This window comes from Dermacentor silvarum, chromosome 11 (genome assembly GCF_013339745.2).
Source record: "Dermacentor silvarum isolate Dsil-2018 chromosome 11, BIME_Dsil_1.4, whole genome shotgun sequence".
Taxonomy (NCBI): Eukaryota; Metazoa; Arthropoda; class Arachnida; order Ixodida; family Ixodidae; genus Dermacentor; species Dermacentor silvarum.
The window spans coordinates 104,412,751-104,436,657 of NC_051164.1; the positions used below are offsets into that span (position 1 = coordinate 104,412,751).

The 23,907-nt window shown below is 48.9% G+C and overlaps 2 protein-coding genes across 2 annotated transcripts in view; both read right to left on the reverse strand.

Annotated features, from left to right (window-relative positions):
• The window catches only part of LOC119432341 (vitellogenin-6-like), a 40,418-nt gene extending 34,927 nt beyond the window's left edge, over nt 1-5,491 (reverse strand). The window contains 5 exon segments of the mRNA XM_049659422.1: nt 733-749; nt 752-869; nt 1,776-1,910; nt 2,580-2,722; nt 5,349-5,491. Of these exon segments, the coding sequence (XP_049515379.1) occupies nt 733-749; nt 752-869; nt 1,776-1,910; nt 2,580-2,722; nt 5,349-5,418 (483 nt within the window). The 5' untranslated portion in view covers nt 5,419-5,491.
• Nucleotides 5,492-17,929: 12,438 nt separating this feature from the next.
• Nucleotides 17,930-23,907, reverse strand: part of LOC119432340 (vitellogenin-6-like) — a 37,798-nt gene continuing 31,820 nt past the window's right edge. The window contains 4 exon segments of the mRNA XM_037699506.2: nt 17,930-18,330; nt 19,823-20,062; nt 21,189-21,346; nt 23,094-23,394. Coding sequence (XP_037555434.1) covers nt 18,166-18,330; nt 19,823-20,062; nt 21,189-21,346; nt 23,094-23,394 — 864 coding nt within the window. The 3' untranslated portion in view covers nt 17,930-18,165.

The window sequence follows — 23,907 nt, forward strand, 5'->3', positions numbered from 1 at the left end:
CTTGCGTTCAGGTCCAAAAACAAGTTCCAACACTGTGACAAATATATCAGTCTTTGTGTGCCCATAAACAGTTACACTCTTTCCAAGCTCCTTAAGCTTGAAAGCTAACAGGCTGCTACTGAAATTTGCAACGAATGAGAACGCCCTTTCTTGTTTCTTTACGCGTTTTTGGTCATACACTTAAGACGATGCCAATAATCAAGGACTTCAATGACATCCTGAGGAAGCCTATATCTATTGTAGTAGAAAAGATGGCACCAGAAGCGGGCACGTCTTGCTCCCGTCCTGCTAGGCTGGCAAAGGTATTGGCATATGGAGTAACGTGATTCTACGCTCACGGTGTCATTTTGTGTTGAAATTTCAGCGCGAAACAAGGAAGGACGAAAGTACGGTCACATGACACTACCGCTCGGGTCGCGCAGTCTCCATTTCTTCTTTCACGCTTAAAATATGAATACCTCCCAACTCGCTTAGTTAACCATTTTTGTAAGTTTCATTAGACAAGTTGAACCTTGAGGTTTTTGGACCCCGACTTTCTGGCGTTGCAGTACTATGAGAGCCAAGAGAACGATAGAGGTATTAAGTGGCCTCAGGGCTCAAGTATAAACTAGATCTTTGTTTTAAGCGGGTATTCTGCGCGGTGAAACGAAAATGTATACTTTGTCGCACATAGGGGACCTTGCTCGAGAATTTCTACGTTTTGTCTATATACTGCCTCTTGTGCCAGCCTACCTCTTTGACGTGGTACTCTTGTCATCGTGGTGCTCGTGGCGTCCCTTGACGAGGTCCAGTTGGAAGAGGGACAGCACGCCCTTCTTCACGTTCCTCACCCACAAGGGTTCGCTCTTGCCGATCTCGATCTCCTCGATCTGCAGAAAGTGGTATACAGGACGTGGATTAGCGCGAACAAAAGAAACGCGGGCTCTTGCGTGGGCCGGTCCCGGAGGGCGTGCACAGCCGCACCAAGAAATTACATAATTTTCAGGTTTCTGTTATTGTTTTGCACTTTTAATATTTAAGTCTCAGAAGATGAAACATAAAAGGCGTGCGCTGTCGGTGTTTTGCTTGATGAAATTTGTTTAGGAGCTGTCATTCTCAAAATTCTGAGGAATAACTTTGTCAAGAATGTAAGACAAGGTATGAGCAACTTTACTGATAGGATGGTGTGGCAATATAACCCTCATATACCGCATGTCATATAGGAAGGCGTGGCATACACATATAATTATATATAAACGGAAGCTTTCACCTACGGACAACTTTGCCGACACCAACACTGGATTTTCTGCGACAGGGGGTCCTTAACGCTATCGCATTAAAACGCGAGCCAATGTCTGAGTGCTGTCTTGGAAATCATAATGTAGGACATACAGACAAGGAGAATAGACGCCACAGAAACACATAGACACGGAGTGTTCTGTGATGGTTAGGTCGGCAAACCAAATACCAAATTATTTCATTATTATGCTAATAAAGTTTCAAGTGAAGTAAAACTTCAGTATTTTTTTTGCATAAATATGATCTCCATGGCCAGAAAACAAAGGTGAACGTGGTTTTATAATGGTCTTAGATAGTGGAAATGTGTTTGGGTATCGCATGGTTAACGGCCTTGAGCCTTGAAACCAAAATTTTCCTTGCCTTGAAAGACTTATTTGTGCAGACGAGTCTGTGGTCGAAATGTTATGGATGCATTCATGTGCAATGCCTAGCGTGTTCGCGTCTGTTGATCTTATGCTAATGATTATAAATTTGTCGAAAAAAAAAAAACGCTGTACCTTTCCTTCGTCGAACTTGGCGGCAAAAGGTTGTTCGAGAGCGCCATGGAGATGATAATTCGACGCGTAGTTGAACTCGTGATGAGTTAGGTCGATCTCGTCCGAGTTGAACGTGTCCGCTTCGAAGTTCACGATCTGGAAAAAAGAGCAGTAACGGCCGCTGATTTGCATTGCTTCAGTGCAGCAGAAAAAGGAACAGGACTTATTATAAAGCAGAGAAAGCAAGAACGCTAGTGTACATAGCACTATTCTCGCAAAGTAAAATGTCTGTCGAACTTTCCTTCTTGACGACTGCGTATGTGCTTGCGTCTCCACCTATGTGAATTCTGCAGTTTCTAAGTCCTCGGAAAAAAAAGGGACTTCAAGCTTTTGCCTTGCCGAGAGCGACAGTAACAGTTTGGCGAGAAGGTCAATATATACATGTCTAATGCTCTTCAAGTAGTATGACGTTCATGTGCTCTTAATTACCCTGAAGCGGCAAAGCAGTTTATTTCAGCAAAGTTTTATATTTGTCTCAACCTCTGTAAGGTTCTGCTTTGAAGAGATGGCGATAGAAAAGTAATCTTGGGCATTGCAAAGAAAGAGAAGTGGTCAATTGCCCTAATTGTGCAACAAGCGATACTGAAAAACTTTCACTGGAAGCGGTGAAAAATGCAATTTCGCTCGATGCTCTAAGGAAATCAGATGAATTGCACTTTTGTCGACGCAATTAACCGGCTTTGAGCAGTGGTGGCAGACGGGCGTCGGGCCATTTTGTGGTAATTATTGCAGTAGTTCATGTTGAGATAGTTTCCTTGAGGTTACCTTGAAGTGCGTGTGATCGGGCTTAGGCTGCATGATGACCTTGCTTCGGAACCCAAGACCAGTCAATTGATGCCGCTGCTCAGGGTTTAGAACATGCATTGTTCCCTTGTACTCGTACACATACTCCTTGCCGACCTCGAAGCCTGGTAACCCCAGAGAGAAAGAACAAATGTATTTAATTATCTCAACTAGGAAAACAGCGTGTACCGTGAGGAGTAAAATGTTATAAAGAAACGTCTTCAATGCACTCCCTTTATTCAATGTAGGCGCGTGTCAATGCATATAGACTGCTGTGCCGCTAAGTCCTGCATTGGTTAAGTCCCACAATTGAGGCGTTTTGAACACAGCGTAATCATGATGTGGAAAAGAAAAAAAAATAATTCGGAGCCCTTCCACTACTGTGAAGAAGGAAGCCAGCGAAGCTGTGACTATCGTGGGTCTGTTGTAGTCAATACTGCCCCCAGGATGAGAATGGGCGTATCGTCGTTTGGCATCACCCAATCGAACCTGTCTATCATGAACGTTTCGATTTCTTTCGTAGGCGTTACAGGGGGAACGTAGACAGTCGCGATCATCGTACCATCAAAGCGTTTTATTAAAGACGGCTACGCCAATCGCGGCGCGCACACAAGCGTTCACGCGCTCAGGTGGTCGCCGTGGTGACCTACGTCACGTAATGATGAAACAAACGTAAGATTCCGGCGAAAACTGCGGTATAACGCACACTTTTTTTTTTATAATCCTAAGTTTGAAAACGCCGCCAACCGGGCCTTTTTATACGACTCCACGAGGTGGCGCCGAGTCGGAGGAACGCTTGGAGGCGCCACCCACCACCTCGTTTCCAAGGGGACGCTCATAGCATCCATCCAGCAAAGAAGGAGCGCCGCCAGCCTTGGCTCGCTAGCCTCCAAGCAGGGCTCAGCTCTAGTCGGGCGCAGCTTCCAGCAGGCTTGCCGCGCTAGCCTCGCATCCGGGCGAAACTCTACTTAGGGGGCAACGCGGCAAAAAAATGTCGAACAGAGATAGCCGGGGCTCAGCCGGCCGGAAGGGAGGAGGGGCGTGCGCTCAAAAAGACGATGACGCTCGAGCCAATTCTGACAATAAAACTTTTTATCTACAAGCGGACACGATCCTGGGTAACCTAGCCCTTAACAGCTTTGCTGTAAAATGAAGCATTTTACCACAGCAAGTTAAATAAGGGCAATTGATTTATCTAGGCACATTTATTCTTACAAAATATCAAACCTTATCTACGTAAGCTGCAGCTAAACCATCGGAACATGCGTGATTGTATTCCAAGCGATACTGGAAGTTTATTGTTGACAGTGTGTCATTTCCAGCCGCCATCTTAAGTAAATGCGAGCAATGCATTAAGCAAAATTCTTTCCCGGAGCATAAACAAACCGGGAATGCATTGGCTATCGGTCTGTTGGACTTGCTTCAAAATTCCTCACTCGTTTGTGTAATGTACAGCTGTGCTATTAAGCCGACGCTTCATTTGTCCAGCTCCCGGTGGTAATGCGTGGCAGGAATTCTCGTTGTGTACACTGGGACGTTCGTGCAGACCGTGAATTAATGAACAGGCCAATCCCGCAGACTGTCTAATCAAAGGTAGGGATTTGGTGAGCCGATCCCATACCGGTGCACGTTATGTCTCCGCGCTAGAGGTGTTTCAACATGGGCCGATCCTGGAGGCCATGTAACCACAGACCAAAGGCATCGTCGAGCCTATTCTGGTAATGCTGTTCAGTTCCTGTCACTCAAGTGTATCATGTGGACCTAGCTTTGCCTGTTACGCCGTGTTTGGCGTCAGTGTCTGGTCGAGTAGACATAGCGGGGGGTCTCTCACACAGCTGCGCACAAAGAGCGAACAACAGGTACGATGATAACGTGGATGAACTTGGACAGGAAGCATTTGCGTGTAGACCTACTTTCTTATATACGTCACAGGTTATGTTAGTATAGTTCACTGCGAGCTCAGAAGCATTTACCAACGTCCTTATTTTGAGTTAGCATCTCTTCAGTGTTTGAGAATAATGTAGTTGTGTTAAACGTCTAGCCTTACCCTTTTGTATCTCTCAGGGCCTACACCCCTACTTCCATTTCTGTCTGAACAACAGCGTCTCTGTATTGAGAGACTGGTGGAAATTGTTGAGGGCAGGATGGTGAAGCAATGACGGAGAGAGAGAGACAGAGATACAAGCCTTAATAAAATACCGGAGATGTTAGCCTGGCTGCTTGCCTGGCATGCTATACACAAGGTGCTGGTTGGAAATCGTCCAATTTTTTTCAAAAAATCACTTAGTCGACTTGATTTTTCTCTCGTATTGCTTTAACACAAGGAATATTATCATATGTACTACATCGACATCGCACATACATAACGTAAACGTGAAATTACAAAGCGTTATATAGCATTAGGGTTATTTATTTCAATGTAACGTTAACAAGTCATCATTAATAGAAGTATTTACTACATAAAAGAAGGTTTGCATCTATCGATACCTGCAATGGGCGGCATCCGCATAAACGTTCTAGAATTATTACCACACGCACAACGATAGCCACGGTTTTGGTGGTCGCTCTAGACCTGGCATTTTAGGCGCGGAACGTGAAACCAGCTTTTATAAATGAAATACTCAGATTTCTTGCGCTGTTTACTTAACCACATCGTAAGATACGGGAAATACCTAAAATACTGGCAAGGCGCAGTGCTCTTATGAGGACTCTTCCTAGGTGCCACGATCAAATCAAGAAACATCAACTCACCGGAGGCGGCAGCAGCCAGCAGCAGTAACCATAGCACTCTCATGTTGGCAGTTCGCGAGCTCACGCCCATTCCAAGCGGAGCTGTGAGCCTCCGCTCGCACTTTGGAGGTCTTAAATACCGGGTTGCATTCGCCAGGGCGAGTGAGAGGGAGGTTAGCTGTGCTTTGGCGCATGGATTCGCTGATATGGAGAGGAGGGGAGGAGGCTCCTGGAGGCTTCGGGATGCGTAAGGGAAAGAGAACGCGGTTGGCTCGTCGCAATCTGATTTCCAGCCGTCAAAATAACATCCGTCCGGCGAAACCTCACTTGAGCCGGTCACTTTTCCTAAATCTCGGTCGGGGCTCTGATTTCTCGATTAAACACCGCGCTGTCTTCTCGAGTGTCTTCAGTCATAGCAGTATCCTCTTCGGTTTCACGCATGGGGCGACTAGGAAGTCGCCCTTGGAACTCGTATCATACCGAACATAGCGATGGCTGTCTGCCCAGCTGGCTGTTTTTGGTGCGTTTGGCTGGGGTCGCAAGATAGCAGGCCGGTGCAAAAAATGTAACTGTATTTCAGACGCGTCGGCGGATAGCTGGAATTTGGAGGGTTTTCAAACAACCGCGGTGTCGAAATACGCTGAACGGGAGTTTGCAGGCCGGCGGTGAGAAAGTTGCGAGTGCGCCAGTCAGTGGGTGAGCGAGGAATACAGTGAGATACTGAACGAGTGACCGCATTGAGTAAGCGTGTGCGTGCGCATGTGCTACCGTGTCTCTTTTTTGAGTTTGTAGGTTTATTGTTCGTCCTTGTAGGAATTTTAGGGGTTGGGGTGGGTGAGGCTCTGTTGTTGCGACCGATGAGAAAAAAAGTCGCAGTTTCGCCCGAAAGGCGAGCCATCAATTGCGATAGCAAATTTACTAGTAGAGTACACGGAGTGAGGATAGTAGTTTTATGGGCTGCATAAACTTGGACACATTAGCTTACTAACTGAATCAACAAGCATGGTGTCAGGGCGCTCAAGCAAACGTGAATACATCACACTCGATGACCGCAGACAAGCACTCTCAAAACGCAGGCGTGTAAGCACGGCAGGAGCAGTGACCGAAGGTTCGTGTGGTCTGTCGCTTCAAAGGAAACTGAGCGACGAAAGCACAGCGCATACAAAGGTCAGAGCCGTGTGGAGATCGCTTTCAAGATACGGTGCGCGCGACAGCCCTCATCCGCGAAAAGTACGCAGTTCCTGGCAGAGTAGAAGCCGCGCACCCTCCCTCCCGCACAGCCTTCCCGCTTTCCTCCTTTCATGTGGGAGATTGAGTCGCCATGTTCCCCTTGCGCCCGGTCGCAAGATACGCACTTAGTGCCGCAGCTAAACGTCGCCTCCCCTCCCTCCCTATCTCCCTCCCATCCCCCCATGGCCTTTCGCACGATCGGAGATCGTCGCGTTTGCCCTCCGCCGTGCGTTCGCTCTCCGTGAAAGCGCGTGTCTCTCGCGCGCTTTGCACTCGCACATGCAGCATACGGCGTGCGGTGACGATTTTATCGCCATTGGACTTTATACGGAACCTCACGGCGACGATGACGACGACGGCTACGGAAGGAATGCGCTTGGAGTGTCCATATTATTTCTATCGCAATAAAAAGTAAGAACGAAGCGAAAAATAAATCAGTTTTGACCAAAGGCATTGAAAGCGATAACAAGGTATGACGTTTCGCGGAAGGCGTCTCATGACACTGGCGTCATGAGGAGCGTCGCCAACAGCGTTGCAGACATCGCACTTTTAATGGTGCCTGAGGGGCCTGTGACGAGATCGAAGCAAGTTCATCGCCGTTCGCAGAAAAACATTGACTCGCCATCTCGGCCCTGCGAAAGTGGATGTCCAGCGAAGCTGTTGAAAACCACCACTACAAATGCTGAGGGGGCTATGCAATGCTTTATTGCTCTAGAATATTGGTAGTAATGGTAATTTCCAGTGATGGCAGTAATGGGAGTAATCGTAATTTTGATAGCACGCCGCCGCCCATAGTGGTGCTGGAACAACATCGAAATCGGCTACTAGGCTGTTGCTTTTGTACGGATGTTTGAGCGAACGCATGACAAAATATTTAAAGGTTGCCTGTGGCAAGTAGCACAATTCTAGTTCACGAGTTGGTCTACTCGAAAAGGGGGACATTACTTGCACGAAAAAAATTGAAATATATATTCCACTATTGTAACAGGAATGTTGTAATTAAGTTTTTACATTAGGGCCCATATTGCAATTTACAAATTCTCGCCGTGGAATTCGCAAGGTAGATCCACTTGGAACGAATTCTCAGGAGGACACCAGTTTCAAGATATTAATTCCATAATATAGCGGAGAAGTGCATTGGGCGTTCCAGTTACTTTTGCGCTTCAATGTGAAAAACGACGTTTTGTTGAGAAAGTAACCGGCGCATCACGGCGACACCATCACCGATGGCACGACGATCTCAAATTCGCCAGGAGTGCCCATATTATTGCAATAAAGTAATTTTGGTAGAATCCATGCCACAATGAATGTCGACGTTAATGCGATTGGCATTGAAACAATGTCACAACAAACCGTTCTGACATAATATTGAATTTGTAGCGCCCACCGACGCTGCTATGCGGGGACGCTAAGGTCGGCGTTCTCGGCCGGCGCTTTGGGGCCGGCCGCGGATGGCGAGGAGAATAAAGTTGGGCAGCGCGTGCTACAGGCGCAAGCACGGCACGCGCCAGTCTGTTCTAAAAGTCTGCTGAGCTGGTCCTCTTGGTCGTGCGCTCCGCGGCGACCCCTCGGTTTCTTACATTGGTGACCCGGACGTGATCCCCAGAGTATCAACAAAGACCGATTCAGCATCGCCTGCTACCGAGCCCTGCCCGCGGCCATGGACCAGCTGGAAGAAGAGTGGCGCCCACCGACGCTCGACGACCCTTGGCGTTTGCAACTGTGGCCCTACCGTCCGCACAGCCCTATCGTGTGGTTCGCGCAGGTAGACGCACAGCTATACGTAAATGGCGTGTCGTCACAGCTCTGGCGGTACCTACTCCTCAAGCGAGAAATTCCCACCGACGTCTTCTCTCGTCTTGACCTTCCGTCATCAGACCAGAACATGTACGAGGGCCTCAAGACCGCCTTCTTTCGTCACTTTGGCGTACCAGTTCCCGATCACTTACGCAGCACGACACAGTTTCCTTCAACAGCTGACGCTTCTGAAGGAATGGCTCAAACTACGTGGTCCTCTTCACCATCGGCGCCGGGTGAACGCTGCGCCACTGCTCGCGAATCTTGCGCCGCACCTACACCACAGGAGCCACTGTTCGGAGACAACAAGACAACTGCGCCTCCGGCGTCTCGTTCGTTCCCCGACGACGAACAACCTCCCGCCACACTGCCCGCACCATCAACTACACAACTGGTGAGCCCGCTAGTCCTCAGCAACGACCACCTTGCCTCCACGCCCGAGCTTACCAAAGAGTCGGCATGCACTCCACCCCCACCCGAGTTACATGACGTCCCCAGTCCAAGCCGTGGAGATTACTCAGCAGCGAGCCGTGCCTTGACGGCTCTCGGGACGCATATCAGTCCACCTGTTCCGAGTGAAATCCTGCGGCAACACTGCGGTGAGACTAGTCCGGCAGCTATCACGTGCACTGCACTTCCTAGCTACGCCAGCGTCTTTCCCGTGGAGCCCTTGTCGCCTGCCCCCTCTCGCAACACACGTTCAGTGTCTCGGCTTCAACGCCCCAACGACACTGCCTTGACGTTTGGCCACATGGATGCCTCCTCGGCTTGCGGTGCTCGGCGTCGGAGAACCCGTGCCCAGCGCAGCCGGCAGCCCCGCTGCTTCGCTGGTTTTCGTCGCTGCGTCCACCCGATTTTACACAGGTGCCAGGCCGGACGCTGCTACAGCGCACTTCGAAAGCGCCCGCCCTCAACACCAAGCCTATGTTCACGGGTCCGACTTACATTCACACGTTGGCACCACGCTAACTTCAATAGAGTGAACCGGGTCCCGTCGTCGCGGGCTTGTCACCACGGTCGCAGCATCAGCGCGTGTCGGATTCGATGTTGCTGTCGGCGCCGACGCACCCCACCGCCGGCTTCACTGCTTGACCAGCCCAAACTTGGAGGATGTCATCGTGGCTGCCGCGTTCCCGCCCATATTGCAATTTACAAATTCTAGCCGTGGAATTCGCAAGGTAGATCCACTTGGAACGAATTCTCAGGAGGACACCAGTTTCAAGATATTAATCCCATAACATAGCGGAGAAGTGCATTGGGCGTTCCAGTTACTTTTGCGCTTCAATGCGAAAAACGACGTTTTGTTGAGAAAGTAACCGGCGCATCACGGCGACACCGTCACCGATGGCTACGACGATCTCAAGCTCGCCAGGAGTGCCCGTATTATTGCAATAAAGTAATTTTGGTAGAATCCATGCCACAATGAATGTCGACGTTAATGCGATTGGCATTGAAACAATGTCACGACAAACCGTTTTGACATAATATTGAATTCATTGTAGTCGACTTCTCGAGTTTTTGTTACCGATCTCTTTTGTGTAGCTCAACCCTCCCTGATAAATGCACGCTGTTGATGTTGATGCCTTTTCAACATGGCAACATACCCACGAGGGTAAATGGCCGCACAAATGAGAGAATAGATGAGGTTAAATAAATAAGAAAAATAAGTAAAATTTGAAATGGAAGTTAAACCGCATCCTCTGGTCCAATTCCGTTTCCTTAAAGGGTCCCTGAAGTGGTTCGGACTATTTTTGTAGGCGTACAGGTTACAGCTACAGTGAAGCATTTGTGCGACAATTTAAGTGGAGCGTCGTTTGCAAGTTACCCCACTCCCTAGCCATGTTTTTTTTCTCCTCAGCTCGTTCATCGAGCAATCGGGGCTAAGCTCCGCCTTCACTGGCTTCGTGTCATGATGTGACGTCCTGTCGTCTACTTTCGGTGTCTTGGAATCAGCGCGCGAGGCCTCTTCGAACACTCCGCTAGCCGTCCGGCCGTCGATCCCCAGCGAGAACGATCAAGCAGCGTGCGTTGCGAGCTTTCTGCCGCAGCACCGAGCGTGTCTGATATTCCGATAAACGCAGGTGAGCTGGACGTTTCGACTGATGGGCGGAGGCGTAAACTAAATCCCTTCCATCCGACTACCGCTGTGATGAAGAGCCTTTAGGGCAAATGTTAGTGGCCTGCATGGTGCCCACCTGTTGTTGCAGAGCTTAACCAGCCAAACACAGCCAAACCAAGTACTCACCACGACTCAGTACATTGGTACAAAATCGTCAGAATCGTTTCAGAGTCCCTTTAAGTTCTTTCTCCACACTCGGCTGCTTTTGGTGTCGGCTTTTTTATTTCTCTGATGTGAAGTTCTTCAATTTGCTGTTGCCGACTTATTCACTTTTTGTTTCATGTTCTGCTCGTCCATTCGTGCACCTACTGAGTGGGCCATACTGATTCTGGACGATTGGCCAACAATGTTCACATACCTTGTATCACATTCCCAGTTGCAGATACCCAATGACCAAGTTGTCTATTCGCGGGCACCTACCCAGAGGCACATGTGCAGTTGCACATATACAGTGGCTCATGTTGTTTATTCTTGTACGTACCCAATGAACCAAGTTGGCGTGAAAGAGATTACATACCTATGCACCTATTGCAAGCTGTGAGGATTCCAAAAGAATCGTAATTGCAATAATAAAGATTATGGGGTTTTACATGCCAAAACGACGATCTCACTATGGGGCACGCCGTAGTGGGGAACTCCGGAATATTTTGGACCTCATGGGGCTCACGGCAATGCTCACGGCAACGAACGGCAATACTCACGAAATGGAAATAGAGAACAATAGTCAAGACTCGACATTGGACCAGAGCAACATGGAATTCGATGAGAACAGCGGCAGGACGCTGAGTCAAGCTGGCGCATGGTCCCAAGCAATCAACGCAGGGAAAAACAAGAAGGCGCCAAACGATCGAGGACCGCATACAAGATGGAGGAAAGCAAGGAAACCCCCAGAACCAGCAAGGAGGACTGAACGCGAGGAGCAACCCGAGAGTGGAAGCAAGCATGCAAGCCAAAAGCAACCAGCAATGGCAGCAAGATCAGGGAAGCCGAACCAACGGCAAGCCACCGCCGCGACGCGCGACGCTGCTGCTGCCAGATAATGATTACAAGGTGGTGTACCGAGTAAGAACCGCCGGCATGAAGCTGTCCAGCTGGCCGACGAGAAGATCACCGAGGGACTTGCAAGGGCAAGTGGTTCCCCTTTCAAAGAATTTTGCGCGAACGTAACCATCCAAACGCAGTGGAAGCAGCACCGTAGTAGCCAGCACCGCAGACGAGGACTGCGCACTCAAGCTCAGTTCCATCAACGGCATCGAACTAGGGGCGGCTGCATACGAAATGACGCCGTACATCAAACCGCTCCCAGGAACAGTACGTGGAGTCGTGCATGGTATCACTGCGTGTACGACGGAGAAACGACTTGTGGAACTTCTGGCAGCCAACAACTGTGGCATCCTGCATGCGAGGATGCTCGGCAAATCCACCTCAGCAGTTATCACCTTCGAAGGTCCGCACGTCCCTTTCTATGTGAAGGTGGCCAGCTCGTACACACGTTGCCGCCCATACCGCAGATCGATACAGTATTGCAAGGCCTGCGGAGAAATCGGCCATCGGCAGGACGTATATGCCCCAACCCAGACAAAAATATCTGAAACCGGTGCGGGGAATAGAAGCCACAAGCAGACCATCATTGCCAGTTGCAGCGCAAACTATGCGGGCACCTCACGAGACGGCAAGCAAGGAGTGCTAGAAAAGGCTCAAGCCAAGACCCCCACCCCTGTACGTGAGGGTGAGAAGTAAATCAAGAGCCGACAGCCATCTATAAGGGAGACAAGTTCAAGCTCCTCGGAGTATGGAACAAATAAGCCACAGCAAGAACAGCAGAAGATCAGCTGGGCGGAAGTGATAGCCAGTTCTAAGTCGACAACCGACCCGTTTCCCTCACTGCCGACACAAGAGCGAAATTCAAGATACGAGGAAACCATTTCCTCCCTCAGAAGGCAAAACGCCGACCTGATGAAGCGGAATGAAGGGCTCATGAAGCGTCTAGAAGAGCAAGAAAGACGTCAGGAGGAACGGGACAGAAGAGCTCAGGCAAGGGAACAAGCCCTAGAGATGAAGCTCCAACATCTCATTGACCAATTGCAGAAACAGCAGGAACCGATCACAACACCAACGCCGCCGAGGGAACATACTCCCCCGATAGAGGACCTAGAATCGGGAATAGAGTACAAGATGAACAAGGCCCGAACCGAAGACAAGGCCAAACCGAGAAAGCAGTTCCGAGCCGGACTGGCTCAGGCCGTCGACACCATAAGCAAATCTGTGGCAGCCACCGTCCAAGCCCGTACAAACGCTCCGCCAGGAGATCACCCAGAAGGGCAACGAGCTTAGCCAACGCATCTCCCTCCTAGAAAAGGACAAAGAGCAGACAAGAAAAAAGCCAAAATACCCCATCAGAGAAGCCCAGATGAACGAGACTCTGGGAAGCCAAGATGGCGAGTAAGATAGCAAAGAAGAAAGAAGCGACCCAAACCCTCAAAATTTGGCAGTGGAATTGCAGAGGAATAAATCGGAAACGGCAAAATTTACTTCACCTATGCACCCTACACCAACCTGACGTCGTCGCGTTACAGGAAACAGAAACCAACAATATTACGATGCGCGCGGCTACGAAACGCACATTGCCCCAGGAAGGACCCGGACCACCGTCCTGATCAAGAAACTTCGCACGACGCAGCAGCACCAAATCAACCACAGAATCAAACACACTCTGATTGAGCTGGTTCCTCACAAGAAAACCTTGCAGAGCCTCTACATCCTGAATGTATACAGTCCTCCGCGCGACACCCTCAAGGACTTGGACAAGTTCCTGAGAGAAGTGAAGAAAGTCACGAAGGGTCAAAAACTCCTTGTGGTGGGCGACTTTAACGCTCCACACGTGGCTTGGGGCTACCGATCAACCAACAAGAAGGGTATGGACGCGCACAACGCGGCACAACACCACCAGCTGACGTTGTGGACCGATCCTCAAATACCAACTAGAATCGGCAACAGTGTCTCCAGAGACACCAACCCAGACCTGACCTGACCTCCACTGGATTAAGGCAAGTTGAGTGGTCGAGACTGGACGAGACTCTGGGCAGCGACCATCACATCATCCAGACCGAAATCACGCACCACAAAACCCCGTCAGATTAGGTCAGGCCAAAATTACGGACTGGCCCGCTTTCAGGAAATATGAACACCTTAGAAGCCTAGAGGACATCGAGGAGTGGACCAAGAACGTGATGGACTTGGTTACCAAGTATAGAAAGACCATCCAACTCACTGCGGACAATCCAGAAGTCGACCCACACCTACTTCACCTCTGGGAGGCCAGGCGAGGACTTTTGAAGAGATGGAAGAAGCAGAAGAGCAACCGCAAACTCAAGAACCGAGAACTCGAGAAACTCGAGAAACCGCAAACCGCAAACTCAAGATCCGCATTGCCGCAGTCTCGCGGCAGGCGTAGGAGTATGCTGAAAAACTCGGACGTCAGAACTGGAATCAAGTGTGCGACCAATTACAGGGAACCCTCAGCCACCGAAAGACCTGGGCCATTCTAAAGACTCTTCTGGCGAAGGCGGAATCAAAAACTGTCACGGGGCAACACATACAAAGACTTATACACAACTTCCAGGGCGCCGAGGAAGAAGTGCTCGAAGTCATCACCGGGAAATACCTCGGAGACGAACAACAACGGAAGGCGCAGCCAGTCATTCACCCGGATTACGAGGGGGAACCCAATCCGGATCTAGACCAACCTTTCACCAAGTTGGAGATCATGGCAACCTTAAGAAATCTCACGAGAAACACGACGCCCGGCAGGGATAAAATTAACAACAAGACCCTCCGTAACCTGGACGATGGGGCGACGGAGAGTTTACTAAAATATTGCTCTCTCTCGTAGCATGTCTCTCTCGTAGCAATATATCAATGAAAACTGGGAGACCGGCAGTATACCGGCTTCCTGGAAGCACGCGGACGTAACGATGATCCCGAAACCTGGCAAGCCTATCAAGCTACAGAACCTGCGCCCGATCTCTCTCACGTCGTGCGCGGGAAAACTCTTCGAGCACATGGTCCGCAATCGACTCTCGCCCTATAGCTACCTGGAAGAAGGAAGGCGCCTGCCGAACACTATGTTCAGTTTCCGGCCTAACCTCTCCACCCAGGACATTCTACTTCAGCTAAAAGAAGTAGTCGTCGACGGCCTCAGCACACGCCACAAGAGTGCCATCCTGGCACTCGACGTGAAGGGAGCCTTCGACAACGTCTCACACGAAGCAGTGCTAAGCAGCCTACAGCATACCAACTGCGGACGGCGGACATACAACTACGTCCGGGACTTCCTGACGGGTAGAGCTACGACCATAGGCCTGGGGAACCTCAGGACCAAGAAGTTCCAAATACCGCAGAAAGGAACCCCCCAGGGGTCGGTGATTTCCCCGTTGCTGTTCAATATAGCGATGAGGGGATTGCCGAAACTCTTGGAGAACATCAGGGGTATCCGTCACGCAATATATGCAGACGACCTGACCATATGGACGTGCACGGGATCGGTGGGCGAACAACAAGACGCCCTGCAGGAAGCCATCGACAGGACCGAACATTATCTACACCGTTGCGGTCTTTCATGCGCGCCGGAAAAGTCGGAGCTCCTGATCCTGAAAAGGAGGACAAGTGGGCGGCCTCCGCAGGAGACACCGGACCCAACGTTGACCCTACATGGAGTCAACATACCCAAGGTGGACGTACTCCGTATTCTGGGCCTCACTTTCCAGAAGGACGGTGCCGGTCTCGCCACCATTAAAAAGCTGCAAGCGACAGCTACCCAAGTCGCGCACTTGGTGTAAAGAGGGACTAACAAAAAGCATGGCCTGAAAGAGCAGGACACAGCAGATTAATACAAGCCCTGATAATCAGCAGAGTCACTTACGGCACCCCGTACCTGGGTCTCAAGAACAGCGGGAGAGACAAACTGAACACCCTAATACGAAAGACCTACAATGCTGGCAGTGGGGCTTCCACCGACGACGTCGACGGAGAAGCTACTCAGCTTGGGCATTCACAATACTTGGGAGGAACTAGCAGAGGCCCACAAGACGAGCCATATAGAGCGACTCAAGCTCACCAGCACGGGCAGGGACACCCTAATAAGACTGCGTTACCCAGTGGAATATGAGTCCAGAAAACAGCGGGTTCCTCTATCCCTCAGGGAGAAGATCACGGTGGCCAGTATCCCGAGAAACATGCACCCTGAATACAACAGAGAAAGGAGGCGAGCGAGAGTGCAAGCTCTACGTAAGGCCTACGAATCACCAAAACAAGGAGAAGTCAGATTAGAGCAACTGCACGGGCCGATTTTGCGGCCCGGCCTGGCCCGGCCCGTTTTTACATTGGCGGGCCCGCCCGAGCCCGATCAAAACTTTAAGGCGAGAATAACTCGCAGAAAGCCCGAGCCCGGCCCGGGCCCGCGTCAAAAACCCCGAGCCCGGCCCGGGCCCGGGTCAAAAAGCACAAGCCGTGCCCGAGCCCGGCCCGAGACCGTGAAAAAACTGCTCTACCCGGCCCGGCCCGGCCCACGGGCCGGGCCGGGCCCGGGCTTTCGGGTAAGCCCGAGTCCGTGCAGTGCTCTAAGTCAGATACACCGACGCGGCAAAGTACAAGAACAGAGCGGCCCACGCTATCAGCGTGATCAACGGCCAAGGACAAGAGGTAGCAGCGGCCTCGGTGAGCACTCCAGATATCGAATGCCCGGAAGAAACGGCAATAGCCCTGGCGGCCACTACGGGCAAGCGAGAGGAAGATCACATCACAGCCATCACGGACTCACAAACAGCATGCAGAGATTGCCTAAAGGGCCGCATTTCCAAACAAGCCCTGAGAATCCTCGAAAAACTAGACAATTTTCAAGAACTGTACATTGTCTGGACCCCGGGACACGAGTCCCTGGCGGGTAATGTAGCGGCTAACGCCGCTGCCCGAGATCACATTCTCCGGGCTATCACACCGGGTTCACGAGCACTGGTATACCGACATGATAGCGTCCCGAAAAGATACGCCGATATCCTGAGTCATTACAGACTGGGTAGGAGGATCTACCCACCCCCGAATTCTAAGCTGACAAGTGAAGAGGCGGTGATCTTCCGCAAACTACAGGCCGGCACATTCCCGCACGGCACCCTGCTACACGCCATGTATCCTACGAGCTATACTCACAAATGCGCCTTCTGCTCTGCGCCCAATACCCTCTACCACATGGTATGGGAATGTCAACAAAACCCATCGACAACACGCATCACCGGACGAACCGTCGAGCACTGGGAGCCCCAGCTCACAAGCCCGAGCCCTGAAGACCAGCATCGCCTGGTGAGCAGGGCCAAGCTATCGGCTCAGGCCCACGGCATCCTGGACTAGGGACGCCGCCCACCTCGGACGATTTTACCGTCTGCTCATTTCTCTAAATAAAGTTTATTCCTCCTCATGGGGCTTTTTGATGTGCACCTAAATCCAAGTACACGGGTGTTTTCTCATTTCGCCCCCATCGAAATGCGGCCGCCGTGGAATTGCAATAATAATTACTGAATATTTACAATGATACTCCTATTTCCCCAATTTTTAGACGTTATACGAGGTGTATCGTTGGTTTTCTCGGTATTCTCGGTGAACTATACGAGGGTCGTCGTTAATATTTACTCGAAGTAGAAAGCATGTTCTGAGTAATTATCCGTAAGTGTTTTCCGCTTGAGTTAATTACGCCTTATCTAGGTACTTTCACGTTGCTGGCTTAGTTATAAACGTTGCTAATAATTGCCGAACTCTTGTTCTTTCTCCATTTTCATGCGTTATACGAGATTCATATAGTTTGTTTCCCCGGCGTCATCGGTGAACTAAACTAAGCACCGTGATAATATTTGCCGAAAACAAGGAACACAATATGGGTAGTGTACAGACAAAGTACAAAATGTGTCGTTTCATTACGGCTTTCGGAATAATTTACGCATGCAAGGGCTCAAATGCATTAGGAGCGTCTTGTAAGAGCGGCGAATATTGAGCCCACGGCACATGTAGAAATACAAATGCCGCCGAAAATTGAATGTACCTAACATGGGGCAATGCCATGGAAAACTGGTTTGCGAAGTTTGATGAGTGGGCATGATATGCAGTCTTCGTAAAAGAATTCTTCAGCATGTGCTCGAAAGCAGTCTATGGCCATTTTACGCTGTGTTTTGCATTTCTGCGAGCGAAAATTATGTTTAACCAAGTTTATATTTGGTTAAAATTAGGGGCACGTTATGGGTTATGCTTACGCTAACTCAAAAGTCTTTTGATTAAATGCGGGGTTTGCAACAAAATAAAGTATCCAAGCGCTCTGGATCGTTGTAAGAGAGTTTTGCGAGTGGCGCAAGGTTTAGCCTGTGCTGGCTAGGTTCCACGAGCTATGTAAATATGAACACTTGGACGACCAGATGATCACTTCGTTCTTTATTGCCTTTTTTACAATATACATCATGAAGGAATAGTGACATTGCATTTTGTTGAAGGGTTAATACTTCAGAGCTGTCCCCGGAGGTAGCCGTTAGAGAAAGCTAGAAGTCGTCTCTTCCTTCCGGTTCGACTCTCTGCTTTTTATTCATAGGAGTTTGCAGGAGGTATGCTCGTTTTAATGATGTGATGGTCGATTAGAGCGTGCGCCGCCAAGGACAATTAGTGGGCTGGTGCGTGGCAGTCCGCGCTGGGCACAACGTAGCTCTTGGCGAACTCGAGCGTGTTGTTGTACAGGTGGCCGTCGGGACCGGTCAGCTCGTGGTCCTTATCCAGATTGTAGTCACCACACAGACCGCACAGCTTTCCTCGGTAGAACGGAGCCACCTAAAAAATAAGAACGGCGGATAACGTTGACCACCGCCCATCGCTTTTCATATCCTCAGATCAAAGGTCAAGTCGAAGCAGACATTATACAATAGGAATCTATCAGCGAGGACATATAAAATTGTTTGTGTGCTTTATCTTTAATTTACTGAATTATTTCCCAAACGTTTCTCCTGAACCACGTTCAGTATTCACAAACTGTATCTTCTGTAAATGCCTCTCTCATGATTATAATCTCGTCATGAGTAAGCAGCGTGCGGTCGGAGGTCGACGGGTACTGTAACATCCCGCGTACGCGCCGCGGTTGCTGACATATATGGCATTGTGCTGTTGAGCATAAACACGCAGGTTCGAATCCCGCCAGCGGCAGCCGTATTCAGATGGCTCCGAAATTGAGAAATGTTCGGGCACGAGCTTTTGGTGCATGCTCATTTACCCTGAGTGCATGGTCGACAAAAGCATTCTGAAGCCCATTCGACTAGGGCGTCTGTCATAGTTACTGTGTTCCTATGGTGCGTAAAACCGTATCGATCAACATCAGGCACCCTTTTACCCTTTTATCTGCCATTCGCGAAGGAAATGTTCGCACGTTCGTGAACTCTTTGATTATCATATGCTTTTCATCAAAAATCTGCACCTTTAGTAGCCTTATTTACCCTTGGTGCGTCTTTAACATCGAGTACATCCACTTATAGCAAATACATCATGCCTTGTCCTATTCCTCGGTTGTTCCACGGCGCATTTCGTTATCCAGTTCATGTCTAAGACAACTGCTGCCACGCGGTGTCTTTAGGGACGTATCCGTATACTTATACGAGTAGCAGTGACGTGGTCAGCTAGACTATTGATTGCGGTAGCCTTATCAAGGGCACTTAAGTGCCCTTGATATGGCTACCGCAATCAATAGTCTAGCTGATTAGCTCTGTCCACGACGATGTCTATAGGGCGAGTGTACCGTAAATGGTCATATGACCTGCTTTAAATATACGAACCAAACGTTTATGGCAACTACTCCATTCCCGCGTAGATTCGGAAGTTGGAATAGTAATAGATACCCTACAACCGCTAGACCACGTCAGTGGGGTGGCTCATGCCGAAAATACTGTATTATTAAGCCAAATGATGTTAAGGTGGCAGTGTAAGAAAGCATTATTCTTTTCACAGACTTATGCGCAAACAGGTACTGCATTTCAACGTGTCATGAGTACTTCAAGAATACTAAGAGAGCAGAACCCCAGACTGTTGAAAAACCTGAAATTGAAAGAAGACGTAACTCTTGTGAAGAGTACCGTTTCAACTGTGCCTCTCAATGCAAGAAGTTAAACATAGGAAGACAAGAGATTGTCGGCAAGCGGTGGTTCTCCACCGTCTTATCAGCTTTCGCCATGGGCACTTCGCCAGGTTCCAGTTATTGAAGCAAAACTAAATCTCTGAGAGCTTTCTCACATTATAATTTCCTAGTTGTTAAGAGAAAGACAATTGCCTTACTAACCTCGACCACGAGCATGTTTCCGCCGAATCCCAAGTGGAGGCCATATGACTCGGAGTCCAGCTTGTACCACTTGGTGGCCTCCTTCTTGATCCTGAACAGCTCAGCGTCGTGAGCGGTGTGGCTGTAGGGATGCTCAGGCGCGATGTCTACTTTGGTTCCGTCTACGCGCACCACCAGACCGGAGTCGTCGTCCAATGGCAAGATGTCAATCATCGTCGTGTGGATGAACACCTTGAGTGCCTGTGTTCGATTGTGGAAAGAAGGAAAAGATTCAATTGATGACATCTCGGAGGATACACCGTTGATCTGCAGTATACGTAATTATGCTGTTGACGATAGCATTTCAATGTTTTTTTATAATATTACCGGCCAAGTACACTATACGTGGGTTGATGGTTACGATATGACATGTCAATAGTTGCCATATTTCAGAAATTTGAAGATTGTTCGGTGATCTTTTATCAACCACTATACCATTAGGATCCCACTATTTGATGCATAAGGCGAAGCTTTGAACTTTTTATTAGTCGTAGGCGACTGAAAGATCATTGTTTACACAGTAGTGCTTACATTTAGCAGGGTTATGTTTCAATACCGATCGAGCAGCTACCCAGGAAGCCTAGACAATCAACTCATATAACACTCATGCAGGACAACCGTGAAGCATGCAAGCTAATATGACTCTGGAGGTAACAAACTGTGTCTGTTGTGCGACGCGGACTGATAGTTCATGCAGCCACATCTCATGTTTTAATCGATACAGATTGCTTTTCGCGTTGATTGCATATAGCGTGCATTGACGACATGAAAAGTTTAGTACAAAACGATTCAGCATGCTCTGAAAGTGCACTGCATTGATTAAATATTAGTGACATCCAAAACTTATTTAATAATAAGCTGCTCACCAGAAAATCTAGCTCTCAAGGAGACACAACTATACATCTGCGCGGAGACTCATCGATGCTTATCATTCCTTAATGGGCCAGCCTCTCAGGCCGGGAAATAGGCCGATCTAGCAACCTCATCGACAGAGTGATTAAAACTAGCCGCTCAAGGGAATCGAAAATCAAGTTTCCACAAAGAAAATTGCCTTCTTGTCTTTCACTGACGAAGACAGGTCCGTTGTCGAAACGTTAGCTCCCTGACTTAGGCTTCTTTTGTTCGGCTGGTGCAACCAGTTTAAGTCTTCGTCTCCACGTGGCATTTTGAACTTGACGGTCAAAAACACGAATGTACCGTGGACGGTGGAAAATACTGTCTAATTAAGAATATATGGTATTCCCTGCTGAACCTAACTTCGAGAGATGGCTTATGATTGAGCAGCTGACGCTCTCGTTAAAATTGGCCGCTCGGGCCGACTCCTCACCTTGGTGTGCGACGGGTTGTTCGTGGCACGAGCCAGGACCACGAACCTCTTGTTAGGCGAGCAGTCGCGGGCGACCACTTTGTAGCAGTCTGTCTCGGGCAGCTGGACCACGGTGCCGTCGAAAGTACGCACGCTGTGAGACTGCAGGTCGCAGTACTCTGAAGCGAAAAGAAAACATTTTACAGTGTTGTGGGGTATATAATGATTGACCCAAATGCCACGAAACTAGAAACAAGGGAATACAGAGTGACTAAGCACGGTGCGTGTTTGTGCTCAGCATAAGAAAACATAGGCGTGTCGACCAATGTCGACGCGAAAGATCGACCTACATGGTATATGTATTGATATGTACTAAAAGTTGAGCAATATATACGATCGAATGTTGCATAATTGCGTGGTAATATTGCAATACTTGCATTAATACTTTCGTTTCATGGTCAGATCATGTTTGTTTCTGAGCCTTCGATTTCTTTTATTCACTCCAATTTGTTCATTAGTTTTGCTTACGCGCTTGTACAGGGTCATCCAATATGAAAGGGAACGCAGATTATAGTGTTCAAAGCCGGTAAATTTCCCAGTGGTTGCTTTTAAACAAGTAAAGTTCCATCAGCAGCTTCCCCAAGAGGAGAAAGACATAAGAAATAGCAGTAGTCAGTTTCTGAGTTGCACTTTAGCAGGAATAGCAGTTTGAACACAGCTGAGGTGTCCCCTTTCATATTGGTCGAGGGTGTACGTCGACGTTCTCTTCTTTGGCGTCGACATTGGTTGACACGCCTTTGCTTTTTTGATCAAGAGGCCAATTGGGCCAATCCGGGAGATAGTGAAGTCCATGGTGTAATGTGGTTAACTTTTTTACCGTATTGACAGTAATTCCGCCCGTATTGTTGATTTTACCTACTCTGAGACTAATTCCTCCTATTGGTCTCGTTAAAACCTACACTTTGGAACCATTTGGGACTCGCTACGGCACCACAATGTAACCAAATTGTTCCTTTTGGTAAGAGCTGACATATATACATCGCCAGATTACAGATACGCCGAACCCGTATGAAGACAGCTCAGAAGACCTTGCCATGAAAACTTCACGCAAAAAAGTAGGTGCAATCTCCTGCACCTTGGCGCTTCATCACTGCTTGCTGCTTTGAGCAGCAATGTTTGCTAACTATCATTTACGGTATTGGCTTTTTTTGCCTGCTATACATGTTGCAGAAGCACCACCGCAACTTCTTGACCTCACCAACCGTTTCTTCTTTACGTTGAAAGAGTATAGCAATTTTTAGTATTGAAATCACGCCTGCAAACGGCATATGCCAGTGAAATGCAAACGATATGAGTTCTCGTGCGTTCTCCGTCCTTTTGCGTAGTGTGTAGCATCATGTTCAGCATGAAGAGGGATGCATTTTTGGTATGATGCATCAACTATCTACTTGAAGGTTCCTGACGGAAAGCCAAGATGTGTTGCCACGTTTTTCCTAAATACTTCAGCCTTCCTGGTATAGCTGTCATGTTGAATTATTTCCTGGCCAGGTTGGGAAATCGCAGTGCGAGACCTAATAATTCGATAACTCGAAGTAGATGGACACTGAATGTGGAAGAGAAAATTGCCATCCACCGGGCTGTAGTTACAAAGGAAAACCAAAGAGATTTAAACATTTTTTTTCTGAAATATCTGTGTCGGTTCCCTTTGTACCCTCGTGCGATAGTAAGGTGGATGATCATTTTTTTTCAGGAACCTTCCAGCAGCTTGGGGGCTCCCACAAAACTCAATTTCCATGATTTATTGTACGCATTGCCAAATTCGTCTGATTGAGCCTTTGCACCGACTTCTTCGCGCTCCACAGGGCCAGTGCCTAAGCCTCGAGATTTACCGCAACTGATGGTATAGGCCTCCGACGGAACACTTACTGTGTCTGTAGAGCTTAGAGTACTCCGCGGCGTTCGAGTAACCGGTTATCGCGAAGACCCTTGGCTCGAGGATCTTGCTAAACGTGGGCACCTCCCAGTGTTCGTGCTGGTGGCCGTCCTCGGTTGTGACGATCATGTTGGTGTGCGGCTTCTCGCAGGCACGCCACCAGGGAACTTGAGAGACGACGTGGAGCTTGCCATGGTCACCCGTGAAGTATGAGCGAAGCACACCAAGGAAGCCGGCTTTCCAGGGTTTGTACGCGTAGCGTTTCGCGTAGTATGGTGCCAAGCGGTTGAGCAGCTGCGGAACAAAAGCAGTGAAAAACAATAGATGTGTTTGTCAGCGTGACTTGCACCTTCGAAATAACAATTTCGAGGACAAACGTAAAAAAAATAAGAAAAAACTATCTTTTCTAGACTACGAGCGACATAAGCGGGAAGTGGAACTGCTTCAGGTACACCTACTGAAAGTGCCAGTTTGTTGCCTCTTTTGTTGTACGGCTATGGGAAACGGCATTTCATAGTAGGGCTGCTAGGAACGCTGGTAGTTCATGATATGAAGCATGTCGGAGCATCTATCTGCACGTAAATGTGGACGCATTTGCCCTGCTCGAAGTCATCTGTTTTTGAGGGCAGATGAAAGTTTAATGAAGTTTCTGGTCGAAGACCAGTAAACGACCGGACGAAGATGGGTGACATATAGTGATAGAGAACATATGCTCATTACCTCTTCAAGATACAACAATGCGGTAGGGTTCAACGGTTTGTTATCACGAACCACGGGGCTTAGTACCAGAGAATAGACCCAGCAGAA